Source organism: Cololabis saira, chromosome 3 (assembly GCF_033807715.1).
Source record: "Cololabis saira isolate AMF1-May2022 chromosome 3, fColSai1.1, whole genome shotgun sequence".
In the NCBI taxonomy this organism is placed as follows: Eukaryota; Metazoa; Chordata; class Actinopteri; order Beloniformes; family Belonidae; genus Cololabis; species Cololabis saira.
In genome coordinates, this window is record NC_084589.1 from 47,059,268 (window position 1) to 47,082,574 (window position 23,307).

General features: G+C 39.5%; 1 protein-coding gene across 1 annotated transcript in view; it reads left to right on the forward strand.

Moving 5' to 3' along the window:
- The first annotated feature begins 2,303 nt into the window (after positions 1 to 2,303).
- LOC133440705 (oocyte zinc finger protein XlCOF6-like) overlaps positions 2,304 to 23,307 on the forward strand; it is a 49,378-nt gene continuing 28,374 nt past the window's right edge. The window contains exons 1-2 of the mRNA XM_061718023.1: positions 2,304 to 3,297; positions 12,621 to 13,094. Of these exons, the coding sequence (XP_061574007.1) occupies positions 2,422 to 3,297; positions 12,621 to 13,094 (1,350 nt within the window). The 5' untranslated portion in view covers positions 2,304 to 2,421. The remainder of the gene's footprint in view (positions 3,298 to 12,620; positions 13,095 to 23,307) is intronic.

Genomic DNA, 23,307 nt, shown 5'->3' on the forward strand with positions numbered 1-23,307 from the left:
TGTCAACAGTGAGAGGGTAAGTTGAATGTAATGTAGACATTTGATGGAAATTCGTTTTTTTTTTAAATACTTTTAAGATAAATACATATGATTCTGAAATGTCTTGCTGCTCAAACTGTCTGGTAACAATAAATGTTACAATAAAAACATTCCAACAGTGTCAGAAACATAGCCTGGTGTGTGCAACTGTCTCCCCCTTGGACAAGTGTCTCCAGTGTGTGGGACCTGTGTCCTCCCTCAAGTGGCTCGGCTATAAATGCAGAGGTGAGATATTAAATGAATTAGCTCTGTCTGGTGAAAGGTAGTAGGTGTATGTGCTGTGTTCTGTGGTACGATTAACCACTCTATTAACACCTATGGAAAATGATCCTGGTACAGCATAGGCTACTGTACCTACTATTGTTTCAGTTTAACTATGGTGTCATTATCAAATTGAAGACAGCTACCTTACTTTATTAGAGTGAGATTGATTGCAGTGTGTGTCATATATGTCATCTAATTCAGATTACATAAAGATGTTTCATTCTGCCTTATTGGCACTGACCAGTTCTGCGAGGGTCATACTGTAGGTTTTCCTCAATCCACCTTGTTCTCCACTTGGATGTGCGAACATTTACATCAATAAGTGTCAGTGAGTCGGTGAGGTGCTCAAACTCAGTCTTTCACTTTGTTTTTTAAATCAGTCACATATGCATCAAAAGTCTCTGATATTCCTTGCACTCGAATAAAGAACAGGTGCCTCAAATACGTCACACTGGCACACCTTGGCTCACAATGTTGGCGGAAAAGTTCTTTCAAGTGGCTCTTTTCACTGAATCAGACTTTTCGTCGATTCCGCTGGCGACAAGAAACCGTTCAAATCTTTGGATCCAGGCTCTCCAATTTTCTGCTAGATTTCCTACAGTCACAGTGCCACCTAATGGTCACACAGAGTAATGCATGGGTTTCAGTCACGTGACATTTTTTGTTGTCAGGGCCATCTTGAGGACCGACCGAGGACCTTCACGTCGCGCAGCCAATATGACGTCTCACCTAATAACTCACTTAACTCCCGAAGAACAGCAACGGTATCTACAGAAAACTGACACTTTAGGTTTCGATCCGTATATAATAGCTAATCAATTACTGACTCCACTCCAGTCTGCCAAAAACCTGCCAGATTTGTCGTTTGCGGACATATATATCTACCTGGTCCACAATCCTTCTCCATACACCGGCGAAGCTCTGAAAGCTTTTAAAAGTACCGAAGCTTACCGCTACTTCACATCAGGATGGGTTAAAGATGCCAAACTTCATCATGTGGAGGCCAAAAAAATGTTCGTGGTAACAGGAAAGGTAAGTGACAGTCTAATATATTAATATATTAGAATTATATCTAATATATACGGTGAAACTAATATATTACATAGTCTCATTACATGCAAAGCAAGATATATTAAGCCTTTATCTGTTATCATTTTGATGATTGAATTGTTTAATGATTTTATAAAATATTCAAATTTTTTGAGATTTTTTATTTGGGCTTTCCATAAACTGTGAGCCATAATCATCAAAAATAGAATAAATAAAGGCTTGGAATATATCACTTTGCATGTAGTGAGAAATAATATATCTAATATATTTGTTTTCACCTTAGTTGAATTTACTGAAACGAATGAAGTGACATCAATAAATAACAGAGACCCAACACATGTTGCTGTCTTTAATATATCCTCTCCTTTATTTTGTTTATTACTGTTAGTTCGCTGTTCCTGTGTGTGACAGACATGCATGGGACAATTGTGAAATACAGAATAAACTGCGTTCCGTTTCGGTTCAATACGGAACGCAACTTTTAATTCCCAATTACGAAACAATTCTGTATTTCAAGGGATGGGTGGCGAGCCTGGTTACCCGAAACAAAGTGCTCACTGCAAAGTCTGGAGTGCTCTGTAGGAGTCCAGTGGTCCCTCTTGATAGCAGCAATCCATTTCTCTCGACGCTCAGTGTTTTGGGGGACATTATAAAAGGTCAATCCCGTTTTTTTAGACTTATTATTGTCGCATCCCACGGCACAACAGATAGACGGCATGTTGCAAGTCGGTCCTCAAGATGGCGCTGCGAGTACTGTGTGACGTCACATGAAATCCATGAATACTACATACCTGAAGGGGAAGACCGAAGGTTCAGGACAAACCTTAAACCTCACAAATACGACCAAACAATCAACAGTGGGAAGCACTTTTGACTTGTTAAAATCCTAACTTTTTGTCCCTTTTTGTAATTCCAGAACTCCCACAAGAAAATGTTTGTAAGGTGGAGGAGGACGGGGTTTTCAGTGACCAGCACCTGGATAACCTGGAGAGGAGCTGCAGCCCGGACCAGGAGGAACCAGGGCATCCACAGACTACAGAACTGGAGGAAGACTCCAGCGGTCAGGAGATGAAGCACGAGGACGTAGAGGTGGATGTCTCATTGGTCAATGTCGCTGATGTGAAAGTTGAAAATGGTGAACCAGGACCAAACTGTGGCCAGCTGCTGTTGCACACTTCTCCTGAAGCTCAAAACAAAGATGAGGAAGGGACTGAAAGTTTACGCTCAGACTCCAGTAAAACTGCAGATCCGGAGCCAATGAGACGACACGGTGACCACGAAGATGCTGCTGTCCCGTCAGACAGCAACTGTAAATCAAAGCTGACCAGGACCCACACGGGGAAGAAGGTATTTTCTTGTAGAACCTGCAGGAAAGAGTTCAGTAAAAGTTGTAATTTAATGGATCACATGAAGATCCACACTGGCGAAAGGCCGTACCTGTGCAACACCTGCGGAAAAACCTTTACTCAATACTCAGTTCTTAAACGGCACATAACCATGCACACGGGCGAGAAGCTCTACGTCTGCAAAACATGTGGAAAGAGTTACATGCAACTTTCCACCTTGGTGGTTCACTCGAGGATTCACACTGGAGAAAGGCCGTACCTGTGCAACACCTGCAGCAAAACCTTTACTAATTCATCACATCTTAAACGCCACATAACCACACACACGGGCGTGAAGCCCTACATCTGCAAAACATGTGGAAAAGGTTTCATGCAACGTTCAAGCCTGGTGATGCACTCGAGGATCCACACCGGTGAAAGGCCGTACGTGTGCAACACGTGCAGCAAAACCTTTACTCTATTATCAACTCTTAACCGCCACATAAACACGCACACGGGTGAGAAGCGATATTTGTGCAAGACGTGCAACAAAGGTTTTAGCCGCAGAATTGGTTTGCTGAGTCACATGAAAATTCACCCGGAGGAGAAGTCTGGTGACTCGTGACAAATGAAGTTCATGTTGTCGTCCTCCGGGGGCAGCTGTCCACTCCTGTCTGACCCACAGAAGAAGAACCTGCAGAAGTCCAACCACCACCTCCTGTGGCTGATGAGCCTAATCCCCTCCCCACAAGGGTTGCAGGTTCAACCCGGATTTATGCTTCTCCGTCAACTTGACACAGAGGGAACGATGTGGTTGTTTACTTTTTTTTAAAGTTCTGCATTAGGTTTGTTTGAATCCCTGTTCCTTCTTAAAATCGTATTATTTGTTGCTTTTGGTAACTTGCCGTCTCCACCGTGCAAATAAAGAGCTGTTAGTATGTGCTGAAGTTTCTTTATACGTGACAGTTTATTTAGTTCATCTACAAAGCCTCTCTCACACGTCCTTTTCCCCGTCTGTTTCTTCTTCACTCACATTCTCTTTGTAAAGTTAATCTGCAGCTCCATGTTGTTAAACTCTCTCCATCTACTCCATTCAGAGGTTATATATTGTGATGTTATACATAGTTCGCTGAAAACTGTAAAAGGCTTTATACATTTTAAAATCTGAGCTGCGCGTACATCAGATTATCATGATAATTCATGGGAAAAAACTCAAAGTCAAAACAATGTAATTCAAATGAGCCATGCTGTGTTATTGTAACAATAAGTTACAACCTATTTGTGTACGTTTTTCATATTATTTAAATATGAAATTAACATTATTATTTAATCACATGTATAAATTCAAGTTGTACTAGATTTACAACTCGTCTGACACATGATTTATTCTAAAGCTGATGTTGAGATCCGTGTTGAAGCTGCAGATGTGCAGGTTGGAGAGCAGGAAGAAGAGGGAGGATCATCGGGATCAGATTCCAGGAAGAGGACAGACTTTGGATTTAACCCTTTTATATCAGACATCCGTTTAGAAGTAAATGTCTTTTTACCTCAACTCATATTTAGTCAGAAATAATCATGAAAATGTAATTAAGCTTTCATTTTAGATTGATGACTTATATTGTTTATAATTCTGGAATATTACACTCTCCATATGTAGAAAGAGCAGCAGTGCCCCCTGGTGGTGAGTTATAAAAGCTCAACATAAACCCAAGAGTGAACAATCTATCGTAATAATAATAAAAACACAAATAAAAAAAGACTTTAGTGCATCAACAAGAGGAAAGTTGTCAGTGATGCAGATTATTGGTACAGCGTGATCAGTACAACCAGCATTTAGCTCAGAAAACAATGTTGAAAGAGAAATGTCATCAAATGAAGTTGAAAAATGGAGATGCACTTTTGTCCTTTATGCTCAACTTCCTCAATCACGTCATTTTGATCCAGTTTGTTATTTCACTGGTCTTGGCTTCATCAAATGACACATCCAGGGACAGAAGCCGTGCATAGGTGTTCATCCTGTCCAGGTGTTGGAAGGTGAAGTGAAGCCGAAGCCATCGCTTCATCCACTGATCTGTTGGCACGGTAGGAAAACTGATAGGAATCCACTGTGTCAGGAACCATGGAGTTGATGTGGGTTAAAAAAAGATGATCTGCTCTGTTGGTCTCTGGAGAAGGTTTAATGAAAATGTCTCTCCACATTTCTAGTCCATGAAAGAAGCAGATTTTATGTCCATCAAATGCAGTGTCCATTGTTTTTGATAACTTCCTGCCACAAGGAGCCTCAGAGACTGAAGCACAGGTTGGAGATTCCTTCTGTAGCAGAAACTTGCACTTCCTCAAAACCTTGTGCAACAAGCCTGGCTTTTGGTACCAGTCCATTTTCCATCTCTTTCAAAGTGCAAACTCAACGAGTGGAGATGCACTTTTGTAATAATAATTACAATAATAATAAAAATAATAATATGATAATGGAGGGAGGACTTTGCTGTTTCAGGGCCGAGACCACTTGCCTTCATGGAGAGGGACATGAATTCATTCATGAATAAGGACTAAAAATAACGGTATTTGGAATATATTGAATGATGCCATTAGGAAAAGTTCAAGACAGACTAATTATCCACAATATTTAACCAATAACGATGATGTCATTAATGATATGAATGAGGTGGTTAATCATTTTAACAGGTATTTTGTGAGTGTTGGACCAAAGCTGGCAGTAAAAATGTGTGATCCTGGATCAGCTGATGGATGGAAGGAAACATTAATAAGTAGAAATCCAGATTCAATGTTTCTCACAGCTGTGGAGGAGAGAGAAATCATAGATATTGTAAGTAAATGTAAAAACAAGGTGTCAACTGACTGTGGTGATATGACAATAGTCAAAAAGGTTATTGATGGATTGTTAACTGACATACAGCTGTAATCAGTCGCTCAGAACTGGGACATTTCCAAAAAAAAATGAAAACTGCAAAAGTCCTCCCACTGTACAGAACTGGAGACAGACACCAATTCACTAATTACAGGCCTGATTCTTTACTCCCAACATTTTCTAAGATCCTAGAAAAAGTATTTATTTACAGGTTGGACAAATTAATGCCAATCAAAAGGCCACGCCCCTAATTACGCATTAAACTTCTTGCTTTATATAATTCCAACCTGCCACAATACGAGGAAAAAGAGGCTTCAAACCCCTGCAGAAAACCTGTGGGTGATTCATGCATGAATGAACCGTCATTCTGAGTTTGGGGGTTAGTTTGGGATCTTTATTCCCTCTAGTGGTTAAATGTTGGAAACTGCAGCTTTAAATGAGTCTTGTATATCTATATATTTCACACCAAAATCATGTTAATTGATCCTCATTTCCTTCCCTGTGTTCCCTCTGGTCGTACCATCCGAAGTTTACCTTCCCTCTGACTTAACTTACTTTTTTATTTTAATGCCAAACGGTGACTCATGGGTCCTGCATGTGCACGTCAATAATAAATCCACCGACTGGAAGCACTGAACTAAACTAAGTTGGATATTTAGATGTTTTAATGTCTCAAAGACTTGCCATATGTATTATTTTGAAGACCATTGCAATAAAAAAAAGTTTCTTAACAACATAAATGTTTATGACAAATAATAAAGTACACATGAATTAAAAAACATTTTTTCTCTCATTCATTGATATTAACAACCAGAAGCTTATCATATAAATTGCGTCAGCTCTCATTGTGTCGGAAAAACTAAAACTCTAAACCAGGGGTCTGCAACCCAAAATGTTGAAAGAGTCATATTGGACTAAAAACACAAAAAACAAATATGTCTGGAGCCGCAAAAAATGAAAAGTCTTTTATAAGCCTTAGAATGAAGGCAACACATGCTGTATGTATCTATATTTTATTGTTGGACCCCAGTAAGAACTGAGGCAGCAACTAATGGGGATCTGAATTAAATAAATAAATAAATTAGTTATAACTGATAGATTTTTTTTTCATTATGCACTTCGAGAAAAAAGTCAAAATGTTGAGAGAAAAGTCGAAATGTCAAGAAAAAAGTCAAAATTTTGAGAAAAAAGTCGAAATGTCGAGAAAAAAAGTTGAAATGTCGAGATTAAAAGGGAAAGGAAAAAGGAAGAAAATAAGAGAAAAAATGGAAAAAGAACAAAAAAGAAAAAAAGAAGGAAAAAAAGAGAAAAAGAGAAAAAAGGAAAAAAAGGCAAAAAGAAGAAAAAAAAGGAAGAAAGAAAAAAAAGGAAAAAAAAGGTCAAACATTTTTGAAAAAGCTCCAGGAGCCACTAGGCGGCGCTAAGGGGCCGCGGGTTGCCGAACCCTGGTCTAAACCTTCTTGCTTGTGTTGTTTTCTCAGATATAAGTCACTTTGGATAAAAGCGTCTGCTTAATGACAGAAGTCGTAGTAAACCAGTGATGAAAAATGTTGTATGTATTTTGTTCTAATTATTTTCGTTGGTAAATTAAATACTGACTGTAACTGCGAGAAAGAACTATCCGTAGAACCGTGATTTCTACCGGAAATCCAGATTGTAACACCCGGCGGAAGGTCGGAAGTTTGGAGCGAACGGAACACGTAAGCAGTGATTCCTTTGAGGTGGACGGTTCTGTTGTTTCCTTTCTTTTTCCTCTTCAACAATGTCTAAGGTGAATCATCTGAGAGAGTTTATCGGTCAGCGACTAACAGCAGCTGCTGTAGAAATATTGTCAGTGTTTGAAAAAAGCATCTTGGAGTATGAAGAAGAGCTCGACCGTCAGCGCAGACTGTTGGACCTCGCCTGGAAACCTGAAATCAGACTCCACAGAGTCGGTACGTAACCCTGGAAAGTTGAATGAATGAACACATGAGTATGACTCCTACAAGATCCCTTTGTTTCCAGTTAATTCAATTCAATTCAATTCAATTTTATTTATATAGCGTCTAATACAACAGAGTTGTCTCTAGACGCTTTACAGAGACCCATACCCAGAACATGACCCCCGAGCAGTTATTACATAAACAATGGCAGGTAAAAACTCCCCTAGTGGGAGAAAAACCTTAAGCCAAACAGTGGCAAGGAAAAACTCCCCTTTAGGAGGGAAGAAACCTTGAGCAGGACCAGGTTCATCAGGGGGGACCCTCCTGCCGAGGGCCAGACTGGTGGGTCAGTTAAAAGCCGTGGTGATGAAGCAAACCAACTAAATGGGAAACTCCCCAGCTCAAGCAGCTGCTGATGTGGGATTCGGAAACATCCCGAACTAACTTGTTGTTCTGTTTACTTGGTGCTGCCTTTCATGCTCCATTCAGACTCAGGACCAGACTGATATTTCATACTTTACACTTAATCCTTTATTCTGTAGAAAAGATGCAGATCACAGTGGCTCCGTGTAGATTTTTTTTTTTTTAGATTCATTAATTCAGCACAGTATAAAAAACAGAACAAGTAACATACAAATGTAAAAGAGAGATTGGTAATGTGCTAGGCTGAGGCAAAAAGCCCAAGGGGCTTATACGAGGCCTCTACCTGTAAAATACAGCAAAAGATTGTACAAAGATTTAAAATATGCAGAATACATGATTGCAGTCTAAAAACAAAGACAAAGCAAATAAACAGCAGCATGAATAGAATACATGGTATCTACATGATTAAAGAAAAAATAACAAATCTAGAAATATCATTAGGTAATGTGATCAATTAAATGTGTCCTGAGTTTACGTTTAAAATGATTGAATGAAGTAGAGGTAGACGAGATTGCTGTAGGTGTTCCATAACTGTATCTGATGGAGAACTGACACAAACCAGTACGGAACTTCAGGAGATTTAAATGATTAGCCTGTCTTGTATTAAAATGGTGCATATCACTGTTGAACTGAAAAAAATCTTTACATGGCAAAGAAAATGAAACTGGCAGGAACAATACTTTGAAAATAAAATTGCAGGTTTGATATGTATTTAACTTAAAGATGGGTAAAATATTATGTTGTTTGAAAAGAGAGGCAGAATGAGCTGTGTGTGGCAATCCTGCACAATCTTTTTAGCAACATATGAAGTTTATGAAGATGTGTGTTGTAGCTAGCTCCCCAAATACTATTACAGTAAATGAGATATGGATATATCAAGCTATAATAAAGAGTTGGGAGACAATTTTCATTCACCAAACTACGGAATTTGCCAATAATACCAATAGATTTAGATATTTTTTTACAGACATGGTTGATGTGGTTTTTCCAGCTTAAACTTTCATGGATAATTACACCAAGGAAGGTTGTTGATCTAACCTGAGTGAGCGGGTCGTCTCCTAAAGACAGACCGGTGTTAGATTTACAATATATTTAATGTTTTGATGCAAATATAATCATATTAGATTTTTTATATTCAGTGATAGTTTGTTAATTTTAAACCATTTTTAAATGTTTTGTAAGTCATGGTTGGCCTTTCCCATTAGAGATGAAAAATTATTATGTGAAATATATAAGTTTGTATCATTGGAAAACAGTACAGGAAACAAGGAGGACGAGGCTGCGGCCAAATCATTTATGAATCAAAAATAACAGGGGCCCTAGTATAGACCCCTGGGGGACCCTGCATTTTAAGGCGGCCCTCTCTGATGATTTAACATCAATGATGACAAATTACTGACGGTTATGAATATAATTGAAAAGCCACACATGAGTGATTCCAGCAAATTCATAGTGTAGTAATGTTTGAAGAAGAATATCAAAATTAACTGTGTCAAAAGCTTTGGATAAATCAAGAAAGATTCCCAAAGTGTATTCGTTTTTATTGATTGCAGTGTGAATTTTATCAACCAATTGAATTATAGCCGTTTCTGTAGAAGGATTTTTCCTAAATCCATATTGGTGTTTATACAGTATATTACAGTCCTGCAAATGTTTCATCATTCTGTTATAGACCCATTTCTCCAGGATCTTTGAGAAACATGGGAGAACAGAAATGGGCCGGTAGTTACTAAATACACTATGGTCTCCAGATTTGTAAACAGGGACTACTTTGGCAATTTTGAGGTCATTGGGTATTATTCCAGTTTCTAGAGATTTGGTGAAAATATGGGTCAAAGGCTTAGCAATTGAATGTCTAGTTTTCATAATTAAGTTAGATCTGACCTCATCATGACCAGCAGCTGAGTCTTTCAGGCACATAATTATGTCCAAGATTTCCTTCTCTGTAGGAGGCTTGAAGCTCTGAATAGAAGGATGGGAACCTGTCAGAAACTCAGATGGAGACCCGGCTATAGGAGTTATCCTTTCTGAAAGAACTGTACCAATATTAACAAAATAATTGTTAGAAACATATGCAATGTCAGATGGGTCAGAGTAGACTCGATTTTCATCAACAAATTGAGATGGAAGATTGGCTGTAGACTTATCCATATTTAGAAGCTGGTTAATGACTCCCCAGGTAGTTTTTATGTTATTAGAAGCCTCATTGAATTTGTCGGAAAAGTACTTTTTCTTGGCAGTTCTAGCAAAATGATTATAATTGTTATGAAATGTCTTATAATTTTCTATATTAATTGGGGATGGATTACTGATGATTTTTTTATACAATCTATTCTTAGCTTTCAGAGACTTATGGAGATCTGGTGTAAACCAGGGTTTTCTAAATGCAGAGACCTTGTTTGCTTTTTTGCTGACGAGGAAGAGGAAAGCACCTGTTTAATAGAGTTGAAAGACTTGAAAAATGACTGATATGCTTTTTTTTTTTTTCTCCTTTTTTTTTTTTTTTTTTTGGGGGGGGGGGGGGGGGGGGGGGGTGACGACATCCACTGCCAATCCAGGAAGCAGGAACACACGGAGACACACGTCAAGCACTGGAAATCTGCAACAAAAAACCACAAACAAAGCACGAAACCGGCACGGAGCCAACCAAAACAATAACAGCAATCGACCTAAATCTTGAGATCTCATCGCAGTCTGAGCTAAGCTATCGCTACCGCTACCTAAACCCAAAAACTAGAGAGCCAGCATGCAGGTGAACAAGCCAGTGTGTATGTCTATGTGTGTGTGTGTGTGTGTATGTATATGATCATGCGTGTGTGTGTGTGTGTGTGTGTGTGTGTGTGTGTAAATGCATGTGACTAAGTGACTATATGTGTGTGTGTGTGTGTGTGTGTGTGTGTGTGTGTGTGTGTGTGTGTGTGTGTGTGTGTGTGTGTGTGTGTGTGTGTGTGTGTGTGTGTGTGTGTGTGTGTGTGTGTGTGTGTGTGTGTGTGTGTGTGTGTGTGTAATAAACCAAACAAAGCTCCACCTGAAGTGTATCTATAGTGGGGGAGGGGGGGAGCAACCCCGCCACCCGCGAGACCAGAGGCCGACACGGAAGAGCCCGGAACCCAGGCCACCGGCAACCCCACAGAGGGGAGAAGTAGGAGGGAGGCAACCCACCGCCTGCGAGGCCCCCCCCCCCGGCGGCGGCCGAGGGGGCCCGCGGGCGGGGCCCCCACGGCGCGGGAAGAAGCAGCCAGGGATCCCGCGGCGGCGGACCGCGACCCAGGCAATCCCCGGCCACCCAGTCCGGGCCGGACACGCGGCCAGGAGGCCCTCACCCTTCAGGCCAACGACCCCTACCCGGCAGGGGGCCAGCCTGCCCGGAGAGACAGAGCCGCCCCGGCCGCTGACGCGGGCAGGCGCACCCGTCCCCCACGAAAGTGGCCCTCCAAGACCAGAGGGGCGCCCCGCCGCAGAGGCAGCGGGGGGGACCGGAGACGGGCCCGGAGAGAGGGAACCCCCCAACAAGGCGACACCCGCGCAGGCCCGACAACGGAGGGCCCCAGACCCAGGCATCCCATTCATTCATTTCATTCACCTATCCGATACCTATACTAATAATAATATAATATACTATACATAATAATAATAATAATAATAATAATAATAATAATAATAATAATAATAATAATAACCATCTTTGTATAATATAATATTCATAAATTATTAAGTTTAAATGACTGATATGCTTGTTCAACATCATCATGGGTGTATCCAGCATCCCATAGGATGTCATCAACCTGCTTCTCAAACCGGCCAACATTTATTTTGTTATACACTCTATACCTTAGAACTAGAACTTGTAAGATGCGAGATGACACTGGCAAAAAACACGATGCTTGGAGGATGCTCATATAGGTGTTGATATGCAGTACTTGTAGTTAGATCGTTATATATGACGCGGAAGAAGCCATTTCTAGAACAACAACTTTATTCTTCAACTGTCTCGATACCAACGCAGTAACACAAGAGTACAGTCACAGTGCCGCCTAAAGGTCACACAGAGTAATGCACTTGTTTTCAAATATACTACATAGATGAAGGGGAAGACTGAAGATTCAGGACAAAGTTTAAACCTCACAAATACAACCAAACAATCAACACTGGGAAGCAATTTTGACTTGTTAAAATCCTATCTTTTTGTCCCTTTTTGTAATTCCAGAACTCCCACAAGAAAATGTTTGTAAGGTGGAGGAGGACGGGGTTTTCAGTGACCAGCACCTGGATAACCTGGAGAGGAGCTGCAGCCCGGACCAGGAGGAACCAGGGCATCCACAGACTACAGAACTGGAGGAAGACTCCAGCGGTCAGGAGATGAAACACGAGGACGTAGAGGTGGATGTCTCATTGGTCAATGTCGCTGTTGTGAAAATTGAAAATGGTGAACCAGGACCAAACTGTGGCCAGCTGCTGTTGCACACTTCTCCTGAAGCTCAAAACAAAGATGAGGAAGGGACTGAAAGTTTATGCTCAGACTCCAGTAAAACTGCAGATCCGGAGCCAATGAGACGACACAGTGACCACGAAGATGCTGCTGTCCCTTCAGACGGCAACTGTAAATCAAAGCTGACCAGGACCCACACGGGGAAGAAGGCGTTTTCTTGCAGCACTGGCAGGAAGGAGTTTAATAAACGTAGTATTTTAATGGATCACATGAAGATCCACACTGGCGAAAGGCCGTACCTGTGCAACACCTGCGGAAAATCGTTTAGAAAATCATCAATGTTCAAGAAGCATAAAATGATCCACATGGGTGAGAAGCTCTACGTCTGCAAAACATGTGGAAAAAGTTACAGGCAAAATTCCAGCCTGGTGGTTCACTCGAGAATCCACACTGGTGAAAAGCCGTACCTGTGCAACACCTGCGGAAAAACCTTTACTCAATCATCAATTCTTAAACGCCACATGACCACGCACACGGGCGAGAAGCCCTACATCTGCAAAACATGTGGAAAAGGTTTCACGCAACGTTCCTGCCTGGTGATTCACTCGAGGATCCACACCGGTGAAAGGCCGTACCTGTGCAACACCTGCAGCAAAACCTTTACTACATTATCGGATCTTAAACGCCACATAGACACGCACACGGGTGAGAAGCGATATTTGTGCGAGACGTGCAACAAAGGTTTTAGCCGCAGAAGTATATTGCTGAATCACATGAAAAATCACCCGGAGGAGAAGTCTGGTTACTCGTGACAAATGAAGCTCATGTTGTCGTCCTCCGGGGGCAGCTGTCCACTCCTGTCTGACCCACAGAAGAAGAACCCGCAGAAGTCCAACCACCACCTCCTGTGGCTGATGATCCTAATCCCCTCCCCACAAGGGTTGCAGGTTCAACACAGATTTATGCTTCTCCATCAACTTGACGCAGAGGGAACGATGTGGTGGTGTACTTTTTTTAAAAGTTCTGCATTGAGTTTGTTTGAATCCCTGTTCATTCTTAAAATCGTATTATTTGTTGCTGTTGGTAACTTGCCGTCTCCCCGGTGCAAATAAAGAGCTGTTAGTCTGTGCTGAAGTTTCTTTAAACGTCACAGTTTATTTCGATAATCTACAAAGCCTCTCTCACACGTCCTTTTTCCCGATTTTTTCTTCTTCACTCACATTCTCTTTGTAAAGTTAATCTGCAGCTCCATGTTGTTAAACTCTCTCCATCTACTCCGTTCAGAGGTTATATATTGTGATGTTATACATAGTTCACTGAAAACTGTAAAAGGCTTTATACATTTTAAAATCTGAGCTGCACATACATCAGATTATCGTGATAATTCATGGGACAAACTAAGTCAAAACAATGTTATTCAAATGATCCATGCTGTTATTGTAACTATAAATTACAACATATTTGTGTACGTTTTTCATATTATTTAAATATAAAATTAACAATATTATTGAATCACATGTATAAAATCAAGTTGTACTAGATTTACAACTCGTCTGACTCATGATTTATTTTAAAGTTGATGTTGAGATCCGTGTTGAAGCTGCAGATCTGCAGGTTGGAGAGCAGGAAGAAGAGGGAGGATCATCGGGATCAGATTCAGGACAGACTTTGGATTTAACCCTTTTATATCAGACATCCGTTTAGGAGTAAATGTCTTTTTACCTCAACTCATATTTAGTCAGAAATAATCATGAAAAATGTAATAAAGTTTTCATTTTAGATGTATGAATCATTTTATTGTTTATAACTCTGGAATATTACACTCTCCATATGTAGAAAGAGCAGCAGTGCCCCCTGGTGGTGAGTTATAAAAGCTCAACATAAACCCAAGAGTGAACAATCCATCGTAATAATAATGAAAACAAATAAAAAAAGACTTTAGTGCATCAACAAGAGGAAAATTGTCAGTGATGCAGATTATTGCTACAACGTGATCAGTACAACCAGCATTTAGCTCAGAAAACAATGTGGAAAGACAAATGTCATCAAATGAAGTTGAAAAATGGAGATGCACTTTTGTCCTTTATCCTCAACTTCCTCAATCACGTCATTTTGATCCAGATTGTTATTTCACTGGTCTTGGCTTCATCAAATGACACATCCAGGGACAGAAGCCGTGCATAGGTGTTCATCCTGTCCAGGTGTTGGAAGGTGAAGTGAAGCCGAAGCCATCGCTTCATCCACTGATCTGTTGGCACGGTAGGAAAACTGATAGGAATCCACTGTGTCAGGAACCATGGAGTTGATGTGGGTTAAAAAAAGAACATCTGCTCTGTTGGTCTCTGGAGAAGGTTTAATGAAAATGTCTCTCCACATTTCTAGTCCATGAAAGAAGTCAGATTTTATGTCCATCAAATGCAGTTGCCATTGTTTTTGATAACTTCCTGCCACAAGGAGCCTCAGAGACTGAAGCACAGGTTGGAGATTCCTTCTGTAGCAGAATCTTGCACTTCCTCAAAACCTTGTGCAACAAGCCTGGCTTTTGGTACCAGTCCATTTTCCATCTCTTTCAAAGTGCAAACTCAACGAGTGGAGATGCACTTTTGTAATAATAATTACAATAATAATAAAAATAATAATATGAGAATGGAGGGAGGACTTTGCTGTTTCAGAGCTGAGACTACTTGCCTTCATGGAGAGGGACATGAATTCCTTCATGAATAAGGACTAAAAATAACGTTAAAGGTATTTGGAATATATTGAACGATGCCATTAGGAAAAGTTCAAGACAGACTAATTATCCGCAATATTTAACCAATAACAATGAAGTCGTTAATGATATGAATGGTTAATAATTTTAACAGGTATTTTGTGAGTGTTGGACCAAATCTGGCAGAAAAATGTGTGATCCTGGATCAGCTGATGGATGGAAGGAAATATTAATAAGTAGAAATCCAGATTCAATGTTTCTCACAGCTGTGGAGGAGAGAGAAATCATAGATATTGTAAGTAAATGTAAAAACAAGGTGTCAACTGACTGTGGTGATATGACAATAGTCAAAAAGGTTATTGATGGATTGTTAACTGACATACAGCTGTAATCAGTCGCTCAGAACTGGGACATTTACAAAAAAAAATGAAAACTGCAAAAGTCATCCAACTGTACAGAACTGGAGACAGACACCAATTCACTAATTACAGGCCTGATTCTTTACTCCCAACATTTTCTAAGATCGTAGAAAAAGTATTTATTTACAGGTTGGACAAATTACTGCCAATCAAAAGGCCACGCCCCTAATTTCACATTAAACTTCTTGCTTTATATAATTCCAACCTGCCACAATACGAGGAAAAAGAGGCTTCAAACCCCTGCAGAAAACCTGTGGGTGATTCATGCATGAATGAACCGTCATTCTGAGTTTGGGGGTTAGTTTGGGATCTTTATTCCCTCTAGTGGTTAAATGTTGGAAACTGCAGCTTTAAATGTGTCTTGTATATCTATATATTTCACACCAAAATCAGTTTGATAGTTTGATCAGTTTGATATTTAAATGTTTTAATGTCTCAAAGACTTACCATGTGTATTATTTTGAAGCCCATTGCAATAAAATTTTCTTAACAACATAAATGTTTTATAACAAATAATAAAGAACACATGAATTAAAAAATATTTTTATTTTATATATTGATATTAACAATCAGAATCATATAAATTGCGTCAGCTCTCATTGTGTCGGAAAAAATAAAACTCTTTCTAAACCTTCTTGCTTGTGTTGTTTTCTCAGATGTAAATCACTTTGGATAAAAGCGTCTGCTAAATGACAGAAGTCGTAGTAAACCAGTGATGAAAAGAATGTTGTATGCATTTTGTTCTAAATACTTTCTTTGGTAAATGAAATACTTACTGTAACTGCGAGAAGGAACTATGTCATTTGTTCAGACTCCACTGCAGCCCTTCAGAGTTTGACTTCAAATAAAACAATAAGAGAAGATCTAGTGTTGGAAATATTAATGGTATTGTGGAGGTTATGCAGAACTGGAATTACTGTGCAGTTTTGTTGGGTTCCTGCCCACATGGGTGTTGATGGTAATGAGAAAGCAGACAATATTGCTAAAAGAGCATTGAAATTGAGTAGTGAGGTAATTATGGAAATTCCTTTTGGTAAAGGTGAAGCAAAATCATGAATTAGAAAGGCAGTGAGGGATTCATGGCAGAAGGTGTGGGACAACGGTGTAAAAGGGAGACATTTTTATAACATACAGAAGTCAATTAATGTCAGAGGTGTCTTCAGTATTCACATTCATTACTCAGGTAAAAGTATAGATACTAGAGTTTAAAAATACTCCTGTGGAAGTTGAAGTATCAACTCAAGTTTTTTACTCAAGTAAAAGTATAAAAGTATTGGTTTCAAAACTACTTAAAGTATAAAAGTAAAAGTAATGTAAGGGGGAAAAAGGCCATTAAGGACAAAAGCCATTGAAAATGAATGTATCTTAGTATAATGCAAATATATTAAAGAACCATATATGTGTACTATTGAGCATTAACATGTGTTTCAGAGAGCAGGAGATATGATGACTAGTTGCCTATAAGTATTGTAATGGTGCAAAAAGTCAAACTTCATGTTCATGTTATCATTTATCCTAACCTTTATTGGAATGTACATCCAAGTTTAGTTGCAGGAATCTGAGGGAACGGATGTAAGAACAAAACTGGACAAGAACATCTGAAACAACCACAACCAAATTCACTCTATCCGGATGGAGCAATTTAACTGGATAGTTTTTATTTAAAGGCTGAAATGAAATAGAGTAACGAGGCTGTTTTTAAAATGTAAGGAGTAAAAAGTACAGATAATTGTGTGAAAATGTAAGGAGTAAAAGTAAAAAGTCGTCTGAAAAATAATTACTCCAATGAAGTATAGATAACCAAAATTTCTACTTAAGTAAGGTAACAAAGTATTTGTACTTCGTTACTTGACACCTCTGATTAACGTGAAGGTTTTCAAAGGAAAGTGTAGGAGAGAGGAAGTCATCATTTCTAGATTAAGATTAGGTCATACTAGTTTAAAATCAACTCTGTATTTAATGTCAAAGTCCGTGTCTGATAAATGTGATGAGTGTGATGTCACAGAGAATGTAGAGCATGTGATTCTTAAATGTGGCAAGTATGAGGTAGAAAGGAACGCTTTAAGAGACAGGATGTACGAGCTGGGACGGGAATGGAGTTTAGTAGGTTATTAGGGAGGAGTGAGGTGATGAGGGATTGTTATAAGGAAATCCTTGTCTTTCTTAAAGATGCAGGGATAGATAATAAGATGTAAATGTGGTTATCTTATTTTATTTAGGTATTTCCTTTTTTCCCCCTTTAAGTTAGACTGTAACCTGGTGTAATAATGATCCTGATGGTTTGGGATGGTGACGTGGCGAGAGTGGTAGCGCGGTAGGATTGAACATTTGTTTTGGCGGATTTGCATAAACTGTACTCTGACTGTGAAATTATGACATCTAGCTCGGATGGATTGGATAATGAAATGGATTGGACGATAAATCAATCTAGGAAACAGAAAAGGACTGTGCCAGAGAGAAGCTCACGAGACAGAGCGAAAAGTTGGTCGGATGACAGCGAGGCCAGGGCTGGGAAAAAGTCACGAAATAATGAAAGGCGGATAAATATGGATCAAGCTCAGGAAAGCGACTGGAAAGTTATGATCGAATTCTACCAGGATGGTGGGCACTATCACCCAATCAAACTTACCAAAATAATCGAGGAAGAAATTGGTAGAATAAAATTCGCCAGGTTTATGAACAACAAACGAGTGCTGATACATGCAACCAGTAAACAACAACAAGAAAAAATACTTAGAATGTCAACACTTAAAGGAGAAAGGATGAAGGCTCATATACCTGGAGCAATGGCAAGCGTGAGAGGAGTTATCTCAGGAGTCCCACTAAGCATGACAATGGAAGATGTGAAAAAAGAGATAAAAGGAGGAAAAGTGACTGAGGCCACAAGGCTCAAAAGTAAAAGGGATGGCACACTGAAGGAAACCCTGTCAGTAGTACTTCAGTTTGAAAAAGATGTACCAAATGCAGTACAGATGGGATATGTGAATCACCCAGTGAGGGAATATATACCAAAGCCACTCAGGTGTTATGCCTGCCAGAGAATGGGACACACAGCGCAACAGTGCAAAGGTAAACTATGGTGTGCAAGATGTGGAGGGCCACATGAGTATGGAAAATGTGACAAAGATTCCAAGATACAATGTTGTAACTGTGGAGGAGAGCACAGTGCTGCCTATGGAGGATGTGTAGTGCAGAGGGAAGCCAGAGAGGCCCAGAGAATTAAAATAACTGAAAAAGTTTCATATGCAGAAGCACTGAAGAAAGTTAGGGGGACAGGAACAAATGATGAAAGATTTAGTGGAATGACACAAAGACATGTAGCTCAGAGGGACAGTAAAACAACAGATAATCAGGACAAAACCCAAACCCCAGTGATGGCCCAAAATGTCTGTGTAGCCGGTCTGCGTTGTGTTTGTGAAAAGTAGACAGGAGGGTCGGGAGGTGGCTTTAGCCTAAGCAGTGGCGTGTTTAATTCTCCTCACTGAACATAAATAAAATAAAGCACAATGGCAGCAGCATCAGTACACACTGGTCACAGTATACTGTCTCCTCACGGTCTGGATCAGAAGTGCGTACATACAGTACACATTCACATTCATAAAATAATAATACTTCACATACACATTACAACACTGAATACAATACAAAACACTGAAATACACCGCTGGCTAAAGTCTTATTTTTATATAGAAATGCAAATTGATATAAACTGTACAAAACACAAAAATAAAGGGGGCAACAGTGACATACCTGAACATAAATAAAATAAAGCACAATGGCAGCAGCATCAGTACACACTGGTCACAGTATACTGTCTGTAATGGAGGGAGAACAGAATCAACATGACTGCACCCACTGTGTGAGTCCGACTGCTGCTAAACAGCCAACTAACATAAAGTGCCTCAAAAATGGTAAAATACTGGCAGAACATCCACACAGTAACACATAAAGTCATACAAAACTCGTTTTTAGCACTTAGGAAGTGTTACATGCTCTTAAAACAACTTTATAATCTCAAACTGCACAGAGCATAACCAGCACGATCTCACCTCCTCACGGTCTGGATCAGAAGTGAGGGGGGAGGGGCAGTAAACGCGGGAATGTCACGTTGGGAGAACAAAGGAAGACTTCAAAATAAAAGCTCTCAAAAAGACAATCAAAATAAAAGTGCAAAGACATAATACTGGGATAACAAAATAAAACGTGAGGGATTCTTGGTGGAATGCATTAACACTGTATATCTTATATACCTGCTACATCTGCACGCACAAATGTAAAGTTAATGATGAAACACTAGTGGTGAACAAAGTGAACTTTGTGGTCTTCATCTGCCACACCATTAATGTTACAATACAACTGAAAAGGAAAAGTGACAGGATCAAGGCCATTGTGGAAGCAGCAGAAACATTCCTGGATATGAAAGATGTGAAAGCAGACCAGATACATGCACTACTAAAGGAAAATGAAGCTGCAGGAAATACACATGTGGAGGGTTAACATATTGATGATGGTTCTACACATACTTCAGTGGAATGCAAGAAGTCTTATAGCAAACGGACAAGAATTTAAAAAGTTCATACATGATTTAGATACAGTTCTATGGAGCCAAATCAGGGCCAAAAGTTTTGCTAATTTGAAAATAAAATTTGAACCTGAAATTTTTTTTTTACAGTTTCAGTTTTATTTTTTTCAGTATCAGATCTTTTTTTCAGTTTCAAATCTTTTTATTTCAGTTTCAAATCTTTTTTTCAGTTACAAATCTTTTTTTTTCAGTTTCACGTCTTTTTTTTCAGTTTCACATCTTTTTTTTTCAGTTTCACTTCTTTTTTTTTCAGTTACAAATTTTTTTTTCAGGTTCAGACTTTTGGCCCGGATCTGGCGTGGGGGGCGTGGCATCAACTGAGAGGGGCGTGGCATCATGAGTGACAGCAGAACAGAGAAGGCGGGGGACGTTCTTCAGTCACGTTGCCTTCAGGAAACGTAGGTATGAAGTATGATTCAACACTGTATATACACCATATTCACGTGATTGGCAGTGGAAAAAACTGATATTAGTGACACATTTCTGTTTAAAAAGCTGTTTTAGACCGTACTTGGTAGTATGTGGAAGTGGGAAATGTCAAACTTTATAGTGTGGCTGTTGAACTGTACAGTCTGGCATAGTTTATTGCTTTTATACTGCGATTGGTGCCAAGTACGGTCTAAAACAGCCTTTCAAACAGAAATGTGTCACTAATATCAGTTTTTTCCACTGCCAATCACGTGAATATGGTGTATATACAGTGTTGAATCATACTTCTACTGATAACTTCTGCAACCTACGTTTCCTGAAGGCAACGTGACTGAAGAACGTCCCCCGCCTTCTCTGTTCTGCTGTCACTCATGATGCCACGCCCCTCTGAGTTGATGCCACGCCCCCCACGCCAGATCCGGGCCAAAAGTCTGAACCTGAAAAAAAAATTTGTAACTGAAAAAAAAAGAAGTGAAACTGAAAAAAAAGATGTGAAACTGAAAAAAAAAGACGTGAAACTGAAAAAAAAAGATTTGTAACTGAAAAAAAGATTTGAAACTGAAATAAAAAGATTTGAAACTGAAAAAAAGATCTGATACTGAAAAAAATAAAACTGAAACTGTAAAAAAAAAATTTCAGGTTCAAATTTTATTTTCAAATTAGCAAAACTTTTGGCCCTGATTTGGCTCCATACAGTTCCAGATATTATATGTGTACAGGAAACTTGGCTACAGCCCCAGCTAGATTTTATAATTCCAGGGTTCAGTTCCATAAGACATGATAGAAATAACCAACATGGAGGAGGGTGTGCTACTTTTTTCAAAGATGGACTGGCCTATAGGGAGATTCCCTCCCCTGAGGATATTGAATGTACTGTAGCAGAAATTTATAGCCCAAGAGAAGAAGGAAACATTAAGTTAATTAACTTCTATAATCCATGTAGAAACTTAACTGTTGAAAGCTTCAAGGAATTGGCAGGGATCATAGCTAAGAGAGAAATATGGTGTGGAGATTTCAATGCACACAGCAGTTTATGGGGTAGCACTCACACGGATAACAATGGGGATGTAGTGGAAGAAATGATGGATGAAAGGTCTTTAGTATGTCTTAACAGTGGAATATGTACAAGAGTGGATGTGAACAGGGGTACGATGTCATGTTTGGATCTGACAATGGTGTCAGATAGACTGGTGAATGCGTGTGAGTGGTATGTTAAGAATGATTCAACCGTAGGAAGTGATCACTTCCCTGTGATAACTATTGTAAATACAAGTGTATGCCTTCAAGAAGGGAATACGTTCACCAGGTGGTGCTTTGTTAAGGCAGACTGGGAAAAATTTAAGATGTGTTGTAAAGAGTCAGTACATTTGATTACACTAGAAGGAGACATAGAGGAGTGCACGGATCAGATTACAGAACATATTCTAAATGCAGCAAACCTGAGCATACCAAAAAGAACTACAAAGGGCAGGAAGAAAGTGGTACCGTGGTGGAACGAGGAATGCAGCAGAGCAATTAAAGAACGAAACAAAGCATTCAGAGCACTGAAGAAAAATGTATCACAAGAGAATATTATAGATTATCAAAGGAAAAAGGCAGTGGCTCGTAGGATCATTAAATACACTAAAAAGAGTACATGGAGAGATTTTTGTGCCACCATAGGCAGAGGGGTCAAGCTGGGGGATGTATGGTCTATGCTCAAGCGAATGAGTGGGAAAAGGAAGTCAGCTTTAATACCAGCACTAGTAGATGGGGAGAAAATGGCAGTGTCAGACAAAGAGAAGGCTAATGTATTAGGTACAGCATTTGCTGCAGTACATAATGGGGAGCACATTGGTGAATTACACAGGCAGCAGAAAGACCGCATATGCAGAGAAAATGAGAAAGTGAGAGAGAAGAAAGAAGATGACATGTCAACGTTGAATATGGACCTAACAAGTCCAGAACTTAAAATAGCCTTACAAGGTACAGGGTATACAGCACCAGGACAGGACCAGTTATGTTATGCCATGTTCCGGCAGCTACCAGAGGAATCTTTAAAAATGGTGTTGAGACTGTTTAATAAAATATGGAGGGAGGGAACTCTGCCCAGTGGCTGGAAAAGAGCAATAATATTGCCATTTAATAAACCAGGAAAGAATCCTAATAATCCTAGTAACTATAGACCCATAGCCTTGACGTCTCACTTATGTAAATGGATGGAGAAGATAATTGTTATGAGGCTGTCATATGTACTGGAACAGAGAGGGCTATTTAATAATTCTCAGAGTGGATTTAGGAAAGGACGATCCACAATGGATGCTCTAGTTAGAGTTAGTAATGAAGTAGAAAAGACAATGAAAATGAAAGAGTTAATGATAATTGTATATTTTGATATAGAAAAAGCATATGACTCCATGTGGAGGGATGGGTTGCTTATCAAATTAAGTAGAATGGGTATTGGAGGGAGATTATATAACTGGATTATGGACTTCTTAACAGGAAGGAAATTTAATGTCAAGGTTGGAACAGAAGTTTCTAAAGATTATAAAATTGAAAATGGTATTCCCCAGGGAAGTGCAATCAGCCCTGTTCTGTTTAATGTAATGATCAATGACATTTTTACAAAGTTAGATGGATGCATCGAATCAGCGCTATACGCAGATGATGGGGCCATATGGATGAGGGGAAAAATGTGTCACATGTCTGCAGGAATATCAGGAAAGCAATAGAAAAAGTGGAAAAGTGGTCGTATGAATGGGGGTTCAAAATGTCAGCCAGCAAGTCATGTTACATGATCTTTACAAACAAGCGTAAGATTGACAATGAGAAGTTAACACTTTATGATCAGCCGATGGAGAGGGTGA